A 15151-nucleotide genomic window follows, 5' to 3' on the forward strand; every position below is an offset into this window, starting at 1 on the left:
TATCACCATCCCCCCCCTCTCCCCCCCCCTCCCCCACTCTGCTATCACCATCCCCCCCTCTCCCCCCCCCTCCCCCACTCTGCTATCACCATCCCCCCCCCTCTCCCCCCCCTCCCCCACTCTGCTATCACCATCCCCCCCCCTCCCCCACTCTGCTATCACCATCCCCCCCCCTCTCCCCCCCCCTCCCCCACTCTGCTATCACCATCCCCCCCCCTCTCCCCCCCCTCCCCTACTCTGCTATCACCATCCCCCCCCCCTCCCCCACTCTACTCGTACTCTGCTATCAGCACCATCATCCCGACCCCCAGCAGTAGTGCCAGGATCTCCATCAGTGATTGGCCGAAGCTCGAGCGTCCGGAGAGCAGCTCCGGCAGCACGGTCACCGTGGCGATGTACACGAACCCGCCGGCCGTGAAGGGGAGGATCCAGGCCGTCGCCGCCGCGCCCACGCCCTCGGCCAATAGGGAGCAGGCCGTGCCCGCCATGGCGCCCAGGGCGGTCAGCAGCTGCAGACACATGGCCTTGGGGGGGGGGCAGGAAGTGGAGCGTCAGGACAGGAAGTGGAGCGGGACAACACTACACAATAAAAGCCCTCACAGATTATTAGTGGTACATTGGTAGTATTATAGCAGTAGCATTAGCAGTAGTATTAGTATATCATTAGTATTATAACAGGAGCAGTAGTAGTATTAGCAGTAGTAGTATGAGCAGTAGTATTAGCACTGTTATAAGTATATCAGTAGTATCATAACAGCAGTAGTAGTAGTATTAGCAGTAGTAGTATGAGAAGTAGTATTAGTAGTACTATTATTCGTATATCAGTAGTATTAGTATATCAGTAGTATCATAACAGCAGTAGTATTAGCAGTAGTAGTATGAGAAGTAGTATTAGTAGTACTATTATTCGTATATCAGTAGTATTAGTATATCAGTAGTATCAGCAGTAGTAGTGATGACAGAAATGTCTTTCTGTTCCTCCTCCTCCACCTCCCTGGAGGAGGAGGAGGAGGAGGAGGAGGACTCACCTTCTTCTTGGTGCAGCCAGACTGGACCAGGATGGCGAAGTCCCCGATCTCGTGCGGGACCTCGTGCAGCAGGATGGTTACCGTGGTGACGGTGCCCACGGCCGGGCTCACCAGGAACGACGCCCCGATGGCGAGGCCGTCCGTGAAGTTGTGGGTGAAGTCGGCCGCCAGGTTAAGGTAGGCCGACACCTTGATCTCTGAGTCCCCCCATAGCACGCACACACACACACACACACACACACACACACACACACACACACACACACACACACACACACACACACACACACACACACACACACACACACACACACACACACACGTCAGAACAGCAGCCATTTTGGACAACAAGTGTCGTGTTCTCTGGTTACTTGTTACTAGTGTTGTGAAACTAGTCAACTTATCCCCTTAAACCTCATTAAGGGCTATGTACTACTTAACATACCATAATACACACACACACACACACACACACAGGGTGTAGTACTGTACAGGTCACACCTTGTGTAGTCCGATGAAGCCCTGCACGCGACACCCAGTCAGTAGGCATTTTTACAATGCCAAGCCGCCTCGGTCGCGGTTTGGCACTCCCGGCCATTTCATTGTCTCGCCTGTGTAAAACCGAGGGGGTCAAATCCCCCGTTCGTCACGGCGCTGGCTCGCTTTGTTCACTGGCGAAGGCGGGGCTGCGCACGGAGTCTAGACCTCTTTAGAATAATTTGCATACAACAAATGTTTTTATTTTATTATGATTCAAGAGACTCGCGTGCAAGAGCGAGTATACATCTGAGTCTACAAACGCGATTAACTATTGACAAGTTCAAAAAGGCCTACATATTCTTTATTTTGCTGACCGCTTGTTTTTTAGCCAGACAATAGCCTCGTAAGGAAAGTTCCTCTGCGTCTCTCTCGTAGGACGCACCGTCTTTCCCCGTCTTCGTTCGATGCAGCTGCATCACCTTCTTAGCAGCTCGCGGATTTCACCGTCCCTCCAGTTAGAACTGCTCATGTTGATATCGCTGCGGTGTCTCTGTTGTAGAGACACGAAGCAACACCTCCACCAAAGTCCCGCCCCCGGAACCGCGGAGCTGTCTAATCGCAAAGAGAATGAAACCGCCAATGTGTGGGGGGTCCGGAAGGGTAAATTGCGGTGCTAGCTCAAGGCGCTTATTTACCTCGGTCCGTGTAAACGCGCGGACCATGCCGGGAAAAAGACATGCATAAGACGGGCATATTTCGCAGTGTGAAGACGACTAGTTATTTAGCGGTCATCTGAAGCATCTCTACAGAAATGTTGGTTTAAGAAGCGGAACATTTAGCAGCAGGGAGGGGATGCCTCGCTGTTGACTCAATGGTAGCCTACGGACACTGGGGATTGAACCCACAACCTTTGGGATGGGAGTTCCCTTCGTGCACATCAAGCATGTAAACATGATGAGGTGATGGAGTCGTGTTGCGGTGGGTTAGCTCCAGGCTAGCTCTTTGTGTTGCGGTGCGGTAGCTCCAGGCTAGCCCTTTGTGTTGCGGTGCGTTAGCTCCAGGCTAGCCCTTTGTGTTGCGGTGCGTTAGCTCCAGGCTAGCCCTTTGTGTTGCGGTGTGTTAGCTCCAGGCTAGCCCTTTGTGTTGCGCAGTGTTAGCTCCAGGCTAGCCCTTTGTGTTGCGCAGTGTTAGCTCCAGGCTAGCCCTTTGTGTTGCGGTGTGTTAGCTCCAGGCTAGCCCTTTGTGTTGCGCAGTGTTAGCTCCAGGCTAGCCCTTTGTGATGCGGTGTGTTAGCTCCAGGCTAGCCCTTTGTGTTGCGGTGTGTTAGCTCCAGGCTAGCCCTTTGTGTTGGGGTGTTAGCTCCAGGCTAGCCCTTTGTGTTGCGGTGTGTTAGCTCCAGGCTAGCCCTTTGTGTTGCGCAGTGTTAGCTCCAGGCTAGCCCTTTGTGATGCGGTGTGTTAGCTCCAGGCTAGCCCTTTGTGTTGCGGTGTGTTAGCTCCAGGCTAGCCCTTTGTGTTGCGGTGTGTTAGCTCCAGGCTAGCCCTTTGTGTTGCGCAGTGTTAGCTCCAGGCTAGCCCTTTGTGATGCGGTGTGTTAGCTCCAGGCTAGCCCTTTGTGTTGCGGTGCGTTAGCTCCAGGCTAGCCCTTTGTGTTGCGGTGCGTTAGCTCCAGGCTAGCCCACCCTTACCCGTGCTGGGGGTCTGTACTTTCTTCACCATCTTCTTCTTGTCTTTGCCTTCCTTCTCCTCCTCCTCCTCCCCATCACTCTCCTTGGCTTTGGGGGAGTCTGGAAGAGAGAAACACCTCCTCACAGTCTAACTACGTGCTACAAGTACAGCTACACATCCATACAGGTCAGGCTACATGCTACGCGTCCAGCTATATGCTACGTGCTACGTGTTAAGCTATATGCTACGTGTTTACTGTAGCATATTCACCATTACCGTCCTCATACGTTTGTGAATGTATAGACATACAGATAGAGATAGGGATATATGGATATGAAAGAGATAGACAGATAAACAGATAGATATACAAATAGAGATTAGGATACATAGACATGAAAGATATATAGATGGATATACAGATAGGGCTAATGATACATAGATATGAAAGAGATATATAGATAGATATACAGATAGAGATAAGGATACATAGATATGAAAGAGATGGATAGATAGATAGAGATAAGGATATATAGATTTATACAACAGCTCTGGGATTCAGTGAAAGGCATTTCGAACTTTAAGAAGGGGGAAGCACTGCATTCTTTAAATGAGATGGAGCTAGCAAATGCGCTGAATGATTTTCATCTGCGATTTGATTGTGATGCTGATGGGGTTTTGGAGGAGTGTAACTGTGTTGAGCTCAGTAACATGTGATGAACTGAGTACAATTGTAATTAACCCTGAAGAGCTTGCCAGGGTTTTTAGGGGGCTATATAAAAAAGGCTAGTGGGCCGGATGGCATCTCTGCCTTCCTCCTTAAATCTTTTTCCCAGGAGTTAACTCCAACTTTCCATTGACACTTATACAATTCCAAAAAGCTGGAAGAAAGCTGTTATTATTCCAGTCCCTAAGAAACCTTTCCCAAAGGATGATAATGATTTTAGACCTGTGGCCCTGACTTCGATAATAATGCGTATAATGGTGGGCATTTTAAAGCATGCGGTAAAACACCTCCTGGATCCTTACCAATTTGCCCATCAGAACAGCAGGGGCACTGATGATGCTCTAAACACAGCAACTCATCTTGTACTAAAACATACTGAAAACCCCAAGGCTTATGCCAGACTATTGTTCATGGATTTTAGTTCAGCTTTTAATATTCTTCCCCAGATACTAATTAAAAAAGCTCACTGGAAGGCAGCAACAGGTGAGGGTCAATTCTAGTCTCTCTAGTGTAAAGGATATCAACATGGGAGCTCCACAGGGATGTGTAAGTTCTCTATATACTAATAGCTGTAAAAGTAAGCACAGTGAGCATTACGTAATGAAGTTTTCTGATGATACGGCTCTATTGAGCCTTCTGTATACTCATTCAGACACGACTGTGTATCATACAGAGGTGCAGCGCATAGTATCATGGTGTGACGGTCACAACCTTATTTTAAATTTGACAAAGACAAAAGAGATGGTCTGTGATCCCAGGGGCGTGGACGATCATAAGCCTGCATCCATTAAAGGACAGGTAGTCAAGCAAGTCACTCAATTCAAATACTTGGGTATTACTTTGGATTGCAAGTTACAGTGGAGCTTTCATGTGGAGTATGTTTGTTCAAAGATCTGTCAGCGGCTATATTGTTTTGCGTAGACTAAGGGTTCATGGTGTGGATAAGTACATTATGATGTTGTTTTACAGAGCTACCATTGAGTCTATAATACGCTATGGCATCACAACATGGTTCAGTAACATGACCGTAAGAGCCAAAGCACAACTCCAGAACCTTGTTAAGAAGGCAGGGAAAATAATGGGGACCCAGCCTCCATCCTCCTTGAAGGAGATTTTTGAGGACACAGTTAGGAAGCAAGGTTCTAAGATAGCCACAGACCCAACCCATGTCCTTAACATGGAGTATGAGCTGTTGCCTCTGGGCAAAAGATACCGGCTCCCATTTTGTAGGTTAAATAGATTAAAGTTCTCCCTAGTTCCGCTATCAATTAAGCTACTTGATGGAAGCAGTCGAAACATGTCAAAAGGTAAAAACTAAGGAATACTAGTCTGTTTACATGAACACATAAGTTAATATATCAAGTTAGACTAAATTAACCTTTTCAAGTTATTACGTGGAAGATATAGATATAGAAATAAAGATAGATATAGATAGGGATACGTAGATATGAAAGATAGATATATAGATAGGGATATATAGATATGGAAAAAATATAGATACATAGTTATATAGAAAGAGAAAGATAGATAGAGAGATCGATAGATAGATAGATGTAGGTATATATATATATTTTAGATATGGATAGATATATAGATAAAGATATACAGATAGATATAGATATGGATAGAGATAGATATAAAGATAGAGACAGAGAGATATAGAAATAAAGATAGAGACATAAAATTATAGATAGAGATATAAAGATAGATGGAGATATTACATCTCTCTAGATGTATAGGTGTATATCTCTATAGATGTATATCTCTAGAGACATCTCTCTGGTCTAACCACTCTCTACGCGGCCGCAATGTTTCTCCAGTGTGGTGCAGTCGGGGGTGGTTGCCATGGCAGCGTACCGTGGGCGTGGCTGTGGGCGTGGCCTCCCTTCACCAGACGGACGAACTTCTCCACGACCAGGAAGGCCACGATGCCCCCCAGCGTCCAGAGCCCCACGGACATCATGTGGCGATGGTTGGCACCTGCAGGGGGAGGAGTGAAGGGGGGAGGAGAGGGGAGAGGGCCAGACCTCAGAGCAGGGCGACATTTCACATTTTACATTTTCAGATTCCCGGGGCATTCAGCCGGCGTCGTCCCCACAGCCGGGGCGAGGCGTCCGGCTGTGGGGCTCCGCCACCCTGGGCTAGGAGGAGCCGGGGGTCCGACCAGCGGCCTTCTGGTCACCAGCCGACCTGCTGGGTCCCCAGGGTCACAGGGTCAACGGTGGAGAGGACGAGTCCGCGTGACCTTCACCTACCGGTCGGCCCGGACGCCTGCCTCCGGCCGGCTGAATCGGCCGACAATAATAACGCTCCATTAGCCCCGCCCCCCCCAAAACCCAGCGTCGCGTGCAGCTGAGCGCCGCTGGGTTAGGAGGAAAATTAGGAGGAACCTAAGAGGACCCAGAGGCTCCGGCCGCGGCCCGGATAAAGAATGGGGAGGCTGGTCGGCCCCTCCCCCTCCTAGGGCCTCTCGCTAAAGGTTAGCGTCAGGTAGAGGTGTTTGTTTGTTTGTTTGTTTGTGTGTTTGTGTGTGTGTGTGTGTTCCCCTAAACACCTCTGGTCTACACACACCCCCCAACGCCCCCCCCAGCATGTGGACCAGGACCTCCAAGACCTCTCCTCCCCGAGACCCAAGAGCCCACTCAAGGTGGGACACACACACACACACACACACACGCCCGGAGACCCCCCCCCAGTTCAGAGGGACCCCCGGCTCTGGCCCCTGACGACCGGACCCCCGCGGGGAGAGAGGGGGCGTTACCGTGGGCGTGTCCGTGGTCTGCGGACGCGTCCTCCGTGTGGGCGTGGCCGTGGTCCGCCCCCTCGTTGCCATGGTGAGAGTGAGGCTCTGTAAACAAGGGAGACAGGAAACCAGGGTGGTAAGGTGGTCCTGAGCCCCGCCCCGGGGCGCCTCCCTCTCTCTCTCTCTCTCTCTCTCTCTCTCTCTCTCTCTCTCTCTCTCTCAGCAGTGTTAACAGTAGTCTCTCTCTCCCTCTCTCTCAGCAGCAGTGTTAACAGTAGTCTCTCTCTCCCTCTCCCTCTCTCTCTGCAGTGTTAACAGTAGTCTCTCTCTCCCTCTCTCTCAGCAGCAGTGTTAACAGTAGTCTCCCCTCCCTCTCCCTCTCTCTCTGCAGTGTTAACAGTAGTCTCTCTCTCCCTCTCTCTCAGCAGCAGTGTTAACAGTAGTCTCTCTCTCTCTCTCTCTCTCAGCAGCAGTGTTAACAGTAGTCTCTCTCTCTCTCAGCAGCAGTGTTAACAGTAGTCTCTCTCTCCATCTCTCTCTCTCTCTCAGCAGTGTTAACAGTAGTCTCTCTCTCTCTCTCTGCAGTGTTAACAGTAGTCTCTCTCTCTCAGTGTTAACAGTAGTCTCTCTCTCTCTCTCTCAGCAGCAGTGTTAACAGTAGTCTCTCTCTCTCTCTGTGTTAACAGTAGTGTCTCTCTCCCTCTCTCAGCAGCAGTGTTAACAGTGGTCTCTCCCTCTCTCGCTCTCTCAGCAGTGTTAACAGTAGTCTCTCTCTCTCAGTGTTAACAGTAGTCTCTCTCTCTCTCAGCAGCAGTGTTAACAGTAGTCTCTCTCTCTCTCAGCAGTGTTAACAGTAGTCTCTCTCTCCCTCTCTCTCAGCAGCAGTGTTAACAGTAGTCTCTCTCTCTCCCTCTCTCTCAGCAGCAGTGTTAACAGTAGTCTCTCTCTCTCTCAGCAGCAGTGTTAACAGTAGTCTCTCTCTCCATCTCTCTCTCTCTCTCAGCAGTGTTAACAGTAGTCTCTCTCTCTCTCTCTGCAGTGTTAACAGTAGTCTCTCTCTCTCAGTGTTAACAGTAGTCTCTCTCTCTCTCTCTCAGCAGCAGTGTTAACAGTAGTCTCTCTCTCTCTCAGCAGTGTTAACAGTAGTCTCTCTCTCCCTCTCTCTCAGCAGCAGTGTTAACAGTAGTCTCTCTCTCTCCCTCTCTCTCAGCAGCAGTGTTAACAGTAGTCTCTCTCTCTCTCAGCAGCAGTGTTAACAGTAGTCTCTCTCTCCATCTCTCTCTCTCTCTCAGCAGTGTTAACAGTAGTCTCTCTCTCTCTCTCTGCAGTGTTAACAGTAGTCTCTCTCTCTCAGTGTTAACAGTAGTCTCTCTCTCTCTCTCTCAGCAGCAGTGTTAACAGTAGTCTCTCTCTCTCTCTGTGTTAACAGTAGTGTCTCTCTCCCTCTCTCAGCAGCAGTGTTAACAGTGGTCTCTCCCTCTCTCGCTCTCTCAGCAGTGTTAACAGTAGTCTCTCTCTCTCAGTGTTAACAGTAGTCTCTCTCTCTCTCAGCAGCAGTGTTAACAGTAGTCTCTCTCTCCATCTCTCTCTCTCTCTCAGCAGTGTTAACAGTAGTCTCTCTCTCTCTCTCTGCAGTGTTAACAGTAGTCTCTCTCTCTCAGTGTTAACAGTAGTCTCTCTCTCTCTCTCTCAGCAGCAGTGTTAACAGTAGTCTCTCTCTCTCTCTGTGTTAACAGTAGTGTCTCTCTCCCTCTCTCAGCAGCAGTGTTAACAGTGGTCTCTCCCTCTCTCGCTCTCTCAGCAGTGTTAACAGTAGTCTCTCTCTCTCAGTGTTAACAGTAGTCTCTCTCTCTCTCAGCAGCAGTGTTAACAGTAGTCTCTCTCTCTCTCTGCAGTGTTAACAGTAGTCTCTCTCTCCCTCTCTCTCAGCAGCAGTGTTAACAGTGGTCTCTCTCTCTCTCTCAGTGTTAACAGTAGTCTCTCTCTCTCTCAGCAGCAGTGTTAACAGTGGTCTCTCTCTCTCTCTCAGTGTTAACAGTAGTCTCTCTCTCTCTCAGCAGCAGTGTTAACAGTGGTCTCTCTCTCTCTCTCTCTCACCCAGGGCGTGTGGGATGAGGTGCAGGAAGGCGTCTCCCAGCAGACCCCCCGAGGCGAAGCTGAGGAGGACCTTCAGGAGGTTCTGGTGCTGCTCGCTGTTGGACTGCACCGGGATGAGGAAGAGGATGAGGAAGGGCGCCGCGCTGATCAGCATGGTGGCTCCCAACGCCTGCAGGGGAACATCAACCAATCAATACCATCCACTCATCTATCAATCAACATTCATCTACCCATCAAGCAATCAACCAATCAATATCCATCCATCCCCAATCAATCAATATCCATCATCAATCAATCAATATCCATCATCAATCAATATCCATCCACCCATCAATCAATCAATGTCCATCCATCAATCGATCCGCCATCGGATCCATATCTTTGTGACCCCCATGACTCAGCCCATTGAATCTCTAGTTGTTGTTTATGTTTTGCGTGTAAATAAAGTTTAGGATGGATTGAGCCCCACCTGGATCCAGAGCTCCAGCGTGTCTCTCTTCCCTGACTCTGCCTCCCTCTTCTGGCGGTGTTCGCCCTCCTTGTGCACGCGCACCACCTGATCCCCCCCGTGGGCGTGCCCGTGGTGGTGCCCGTGGTCGTGGGCGTGCCCGTGGTCATGCCCGTGGCCGTGGTCGTGGGCGTGCCCGTGGTCATGCCCGTGCCCGTGGTCATGCCCATGCCCGTGGTCGTGCCCGTGGTCATGCCCGTGGCCGTGGTCGTGCCCGTGGTCGTGCCCGTGCGCTTGCCCGTGGTCGTGGCCGTCCTCGTCGGTGGGGGCCACGTTGGCCTCGGCGCTCCACTTGCTCGCCCCGTGGTGCATCTTCTTCTGCGAGCCGCCGTGAGCGTGGCCATGGCAACCGCCCTCGCCGTGCGAGTGGGAGTGAGGGCTGCACGACTGCGCGGCCAGCAGCAGCAGCAGCGACAGCGTCAGTAGCTTCACGTCAGCCATGGTGACGTTTCCTTCACAGAGGCTGCGGAGAGAAAAGAAAAAGGAAACGAAAGTTCAGGTGAACAGCGGAGGTCACCGCAAGTCTGACTCAGCAACAGCACTCCTTCAAAGCGTCCCCCGGTCCCTTCAAAGTGATCGTATCCGCGTTCCTTCACGCCCTGATAACATCTACGGGTCGGAAGGAGGGTCAAAGACCAACAATAACAGATCGCCTTAGAAAGTATAAAGGTTAATACATATAACGAAAGGGTGAGGAGACACGCATCCAAACCAAACAGAGCCCCACTGAACACAACTGCACCTCTCTGTTGCACGCAGCTAGTCGGCTAGCACACATGCTAACGTGTTGCTGCGCATCATAGCGTTACATCATGCACATCCTTAAAGGACGGGCCGCGGCTCACCTAACGGTTGGAGGACAGACGTCTGGTCGCCGGGACGTGCGTCGGGAGAAGGGCTGAAGGTATGAGGACCAAACTTCCAGTCCACTAGAAGCTGGTGTTCTGTTTCTCCAAAGACGTGGCGTTCAGTCAACTCATCCAAATCTCGCGATACCGCTCTCCCTTCACAACAAAGCGTTTTTAAAAGTTGTTTAAGATATTGTGTGAGCTTACATAGAGATAAATATTCAGCATTTGAGGCATTGAAATCATGTTTAAGGAAAGATAGCGCACTGATATTTACCCGTTCCTGTGTGGTGGTGTACTACAGAGACGTCAGGAATTAATTTAAAAAGGGAAGTATCGCGAGACTGGGTCAGTTACAGGCTTGACTCAACAGAAACATCCGGGAGGAAGTCCGGGTGCACGGAGGAGGGTCTATAGCTGCAGACCTCTATCCTCGGACGGACCACTTCCGGTCCTCAAGCTTTCGGTCAGGATACGATAGCCCGCCTCCACATTTCCTTCATCCAATCACACAACTGACCGCAAATGACCCTATGTTTTTATCTAAGAGAAATAAATAGATATTATATTTAATATTTAAACTATAGATGTAGTTATTTTATTCAGCGGCATCTAAGCCTACATAACCATATTTACTACATAACCTACACCTATTTATTAGCAAAAAGTGTGATGCATAGTTGTTATCGATCTAGTCTAATTGATAAATTATAGTGAATCAATCTAACAGGGAGAGGTCTATACAGATAATACACTTCTGCATTAACACTGAGCAGGATAAAACAATACACAGTATACATAATATAACACAGAGGCATGTAAAGGTAACAGATAATAACATGACGTTCCACCTCAACACACCTGATCACCAACAGAGCCCCGCCCACAGGGCCTGAGGACGGTGGTGGGCCTGAGGACGGAGCTGGGCCTGAGGACGGAGGTGGGCCTGAGGACGATGGTGGGCCTGAGGACGGAGCTGGGCCTGAGGAAGGAGCTTGGCCTGAGGATGGAGGTGGGCCTAAGGACGGAGGTGGGCCTGAGGACGGAGCTGGGCATGAGGACGGCGGTGGGCCCTAGGACGGAGGTGGGCCTGAGGACGGAGGTGGGCCTGAGGACGATGGTGGACCTGAGGACGGAGGTGGGCCTGAGGACGGTGGTGGGCCTGAGGACGGAGGTGGGCCTGAGGACGATGGTGGGCCTGAGGACGGAGCTGGGCCTGAGGAAGGAGCTTGGCCTGAGGATGGAGATGGGCCTAAGGACGGAGGTGGGCCTGAGGACGGAGCTGGGCATGAGGACGGCGGTGGGCCCTAGGACGGAGGTGGGCCTGAGGACGGAGCTGGGCATGAGGATGGCGGTGGGCCCTAGGACGGAGGTGGGCCTGAGGACGGAGCTGGGCATGAGGATGGCGGTGGGCCCTAGGATGGAGTAGGGCCTGAGGACGGAGGTGGGCCTGAGGACGGAGCTGGGCCTGACGACGGAGGCCAGACGCTATCAGATGCGGCGGTAAATAGGAGCTCACAATGGTGAAAAAAAACCCCTGATAATTAATACATACCAGTTCTGTGAGTCACTTTCTGGATCGGAGCAGTTCTGACCGAAACGCTCTCCTCCGGCCATTAATCAGAACACAGAGGCTGAAGACAAGAGCCAATGAGCTTGGCTCTGAAAACAGGAGCTCTTGATTGGTCAAAGCCCGTCGATGTACACACATGATGTGGGGGCCTAATCCGGGGACGCATGGGGAGACCCTCTCCTTTACACACACTGTATGATGATGGAGACATGGCCATTCTAACATTTACCTTCAGGGCATTCAGCAGACACTGTTATCCAAAGCGACTTACAATAAGTCCATTTGTCAGGAGAAAGAGAAACAACTCTATATCTCTGTCGGTGCAGTGAGGATGTTCATAGAACCAAGTGCCGAGCACTAACCATCACCAGGTTAACCCATTCCCCGTATAGTACAAAGATGGCTAGGATAAGACGCTTCACGATGATAAGTACTGTTTTTATGGACGTACAACATAAAATAAGTGTGTTCATGAAGTGCCAGGACCTACAACACCAAGTAAGTGCGTACATTCTTCTAATGGCTTTTGCGGTTGAACCAAATAAACGATCCAAATTCAAAAGGGACAGAACTGAATTTTCCTTTGTTGTATTCGGTTGGCCTACAGGAAACAGGTGGGATATTATTGGCGGCAGAGATATGATTCTGATTTTATCTTAGTGGATGTAGTTTACTCTGGTTATTCACCATTACCATTAACAGAAAACGATTTCAATGTAAGCGGAATATTCAATTGAAGTAAAGATAAATATGAATCATAGTCGTTAGACCTCTCTTGTCATTCCTTCAGGTGAGCAGTTGTCAGAAAGAAGTGGGGGAACTTGAGGTTGATACGATTTGAATAAGTGTGCAGAAATTCAGTGTGACACATTAACGTTTCAGTATCACATCATTTTGCTGGTATGTGTGTGTGCGTGTGTTTGAGGGTGTGCATGTGGGTGTGTGTCTGGTATATAATGGTAGGAGAAATGAAGGCAGAAATCCTTCACAAAGCCATTGCAGGGGAAACACACGCATCCTACTAGTAAACCTTCATTATACATTTAATGTTTGTATATATATATATATATTTTTTTTAATATATACATAATATATAGAGCAGTTTAGTTATTTAGATAATATTATATAATAATAATTATATTTCATTATTACACAGGATGGTTATGTCTTTACATTTATTATTATTACAATTATAATTCATAATAATGATAATATATATTTTCAATCGATATTATTTAATATTAATATAAATATTAATAATAATGATACTACTAATAGTATTATTTATAATAATTGTAATAATGATGATAATAATAATTGTTATTATTGTTATTAATATTATAATTTTGTGATATATTTTATTTATATCCCTCATTTCTAAATGTTCAAAGACAGTTCCACTGGGAATAAACTTTAATTGTAAACAGTGTAACATCAAGAGTAAGAATAAAACATTTAAAAGCATATTAATTAAGTAGAATGCAGAACAGAGATTCAGTTGGGACATTAATGATTATTAAATATTTCATGAACTGTACGTAAATTCACAATTTAAGAATGCATTATTATTGTTTAAAAGAATTATACTTACTTCATATATTTAATTATATTGCCATACTGATTAGCGAAATGTAAACATTTACAATTACCAACGAGGAGTACAATTGTGTGTGTCTGTGTGCGTGTGGTCTTTCATGTGTGTGTTTGTGTGTGCGTGTGTGCGTGTGTGTATGTGCAATGTTTACGCATGTGTGATTGTGTGCGTGTGTGTGCAATGTTTACATGTGTGTGCTTGTGCGCGCTTGTTTCCGTTCTTCTGTGTGTGTGCGCGTGCGTGTGTGTGTGTGCGTGTTTGTAAATGTGTTCATGTGCGTGTCCGTGTGTGCCTGTGGGTATGTGTTTGTAAATGTGTTTGTGTGTGTGTGTGTGCGTGTGTGTGTGTCCGTGTTTGCCTGTGTGTCTGTAAATGTGTATGTGTGTGTGTGTGTGTGTGTGTGTGTGTGTGTGTGTTTGTACATTTGAATGTGTGCGCGCGTGTGCGTGTGCGTATGCGTGTGTGCGTAGCTGGAAGCTCTGGGACACCTTCGACGAGCGACCAGAGGTCCACGATGGCGCCACGCCCTGGAAGTACATCAAGGTCCTCCCCTTCCTGCTGGGCTGCCTGTGTGGCCTGGTGGTGTTCGCCCTGGCGCTCTGTAGCAAGGTACTGCACCACCCTCCCCTCACCTCCACCCAGCTCCATCCATCCAAGAACGTTTGGAAGGCCATCTTCTTCGGCTCCAAACTGCCCTCCAAGCACACCGTGGTCCTGGTGAGTCGGGAGCCGTGTGTTACTTTGTGTAGGGACAGGTGTGGGTCGGGCGCAGTACCTCGTTACTCTGGAGGTCGCCGGAGGCATGCTGCGTGATGGCGCGCATGTCTCTGGGGAGTTACATTCTCACAACACCTTCCAATGGCATTTAGGGTTTCATACAGAGAGTTGTACAAAATACACAAAATATATCCTCCATCAGTCTTCCTCCTCCATCAGTCCTCCTCCTCCTCCTCCTCCTCCATCATTCCTCCTCTCTCCTCCCCCATACATTACCTTTAAGAACTCTCACTACATTACCTTTAAGAACTCTCATTACATTACATTTAGGAACCTGTGCTACATTACCTTTAAGATCCCACCATGCATTACCTTTAAGAACTCTCACCATATATTACTTTAAGAACTCTCACTACAATACCTTTAAGAACCCACCATACATTACCTTTATCAACTCACAATGCATTACCTTTAACAACTCACAATACATTACCTTTAAGAACTCTCACCATATATTACTTTAAGAACTCTCACTACATTACCTTTAAGAACCCACCATACATTACCTTTAACAACTCACAATGCATTACCTTTAACAACTCACAATATGTTGGGCAGCTTTTCTTATTTATTTCACTCTTTTTTTTTTACAAAAACGTATTATTTTGTGTTTTCATGAAGTGTTATCGCGTTATTCATATTTTTATTTGGCATTATTTGATTTGAAACACAATCAAACAACCTATTATAATTTTATTTAAAAAGCAATGACAGCAATTGAAACTGAAATAACACGACACGCACAGAAAGAAAACGATCCGGAGCTGATGCGTTAAATAAAGGCCAAAAGAAGCCGTGAGGTCAGGTGATCCGACAGCCAATCGTCTGAGACCCGGGTTCCACCGCCCCCACTGCACCACATCCAGTACGACCAGGGTGGGTCGCCAACCCCCGCCCCCCTCCCCCCAGGGTGGGTGACCACTTCCTGTCATACCAGGGTGACCACATCCTGTTGGAGCAGACAGACAGACAGTCTAACGAACAGACAAACATTCAGTCTGACCGCCAGACAGACGAAAAACAAAAAACACATTAGCATCTAAAAAACTGTCAACAAGAAGCATGTTCTGATAGTACTGAATGTTTGTATTGTTCTGATAATTTTTTTCGGA

The 15151-nt window shown here is 48.3% G+C and overlaps 1 protein-coding gene across 1 annotated transcript; it reads right to left on the reverse strand.

The window, feature by feature from the left end:
- Positions 1-268: 268 nt before the first annotated feature.
- slc39a7 (solute carrier family 39 member 7) lies at positions 269-10443 on the reverse strand. The gene is made up of 9 exons (XM_079749431.1): positions 10373-10443; positions 10093-10251; positions 9209-9710; positions 8740-8908; positions 6661-6747; positions 5757-5879; positions 3196-3294; positions 1029-1225; positions 269-524 (listed from the first exon to the last, which is right to left on the reverse strand). Exons 3-9 carry the CDS (start codon positions 9686-9688, stop codon positions 270-272), a joined length of 1410 nt encoding a protein of 469 aa, XP_079605557.1. The 5' UTR covers positions 9689-9710; positions 10093-10251; positions 10373-10443; the 3' UTR covers position 269.
- Between the last annotated feature and the right edge of the window lie 4708 nt (positions 10444-15151).

The sequence above is a fragment of the Pollachius pollachius genome (assembly GCF_949987615.1).
Source record: "Pollachius pollachius genome assembly, chromosome: 13".
NCBI lineage: Eukaryota > Metazoa > Chordata > Actinopteri > Gadiformes > Gadidae > Pollachius > Pollachius pollachius.

What these genes read in the sequence shown, in the direction of transcription:
- slc39a7 (XM_079749431.1), bottom strand. Translation starts at nt 9,688, where the DNA reads ATGGCTGACGTGAAGCTACTGACGCTGTCGCTGCTGCTGCTGCTGGCC. An exon ending in AGTACAGACCCCCAGCACGG is followed by an intron (nt 1,226 to 3,195) that starts GTAAGGGTGGGC and finishes GGGGGGACTCAG; the next exon opens with AGATCAAGGTGTCGGCCTAC. An exon ending in CTGGCTGCACCAAGAAGAAG is followed by an intron (nt 525 to 1,028) that starts GTGAGTCCTCCT and finishes CCCCCCCCCAAG; the next exon opens with GCCATGTGTCTGCAGCTGCT.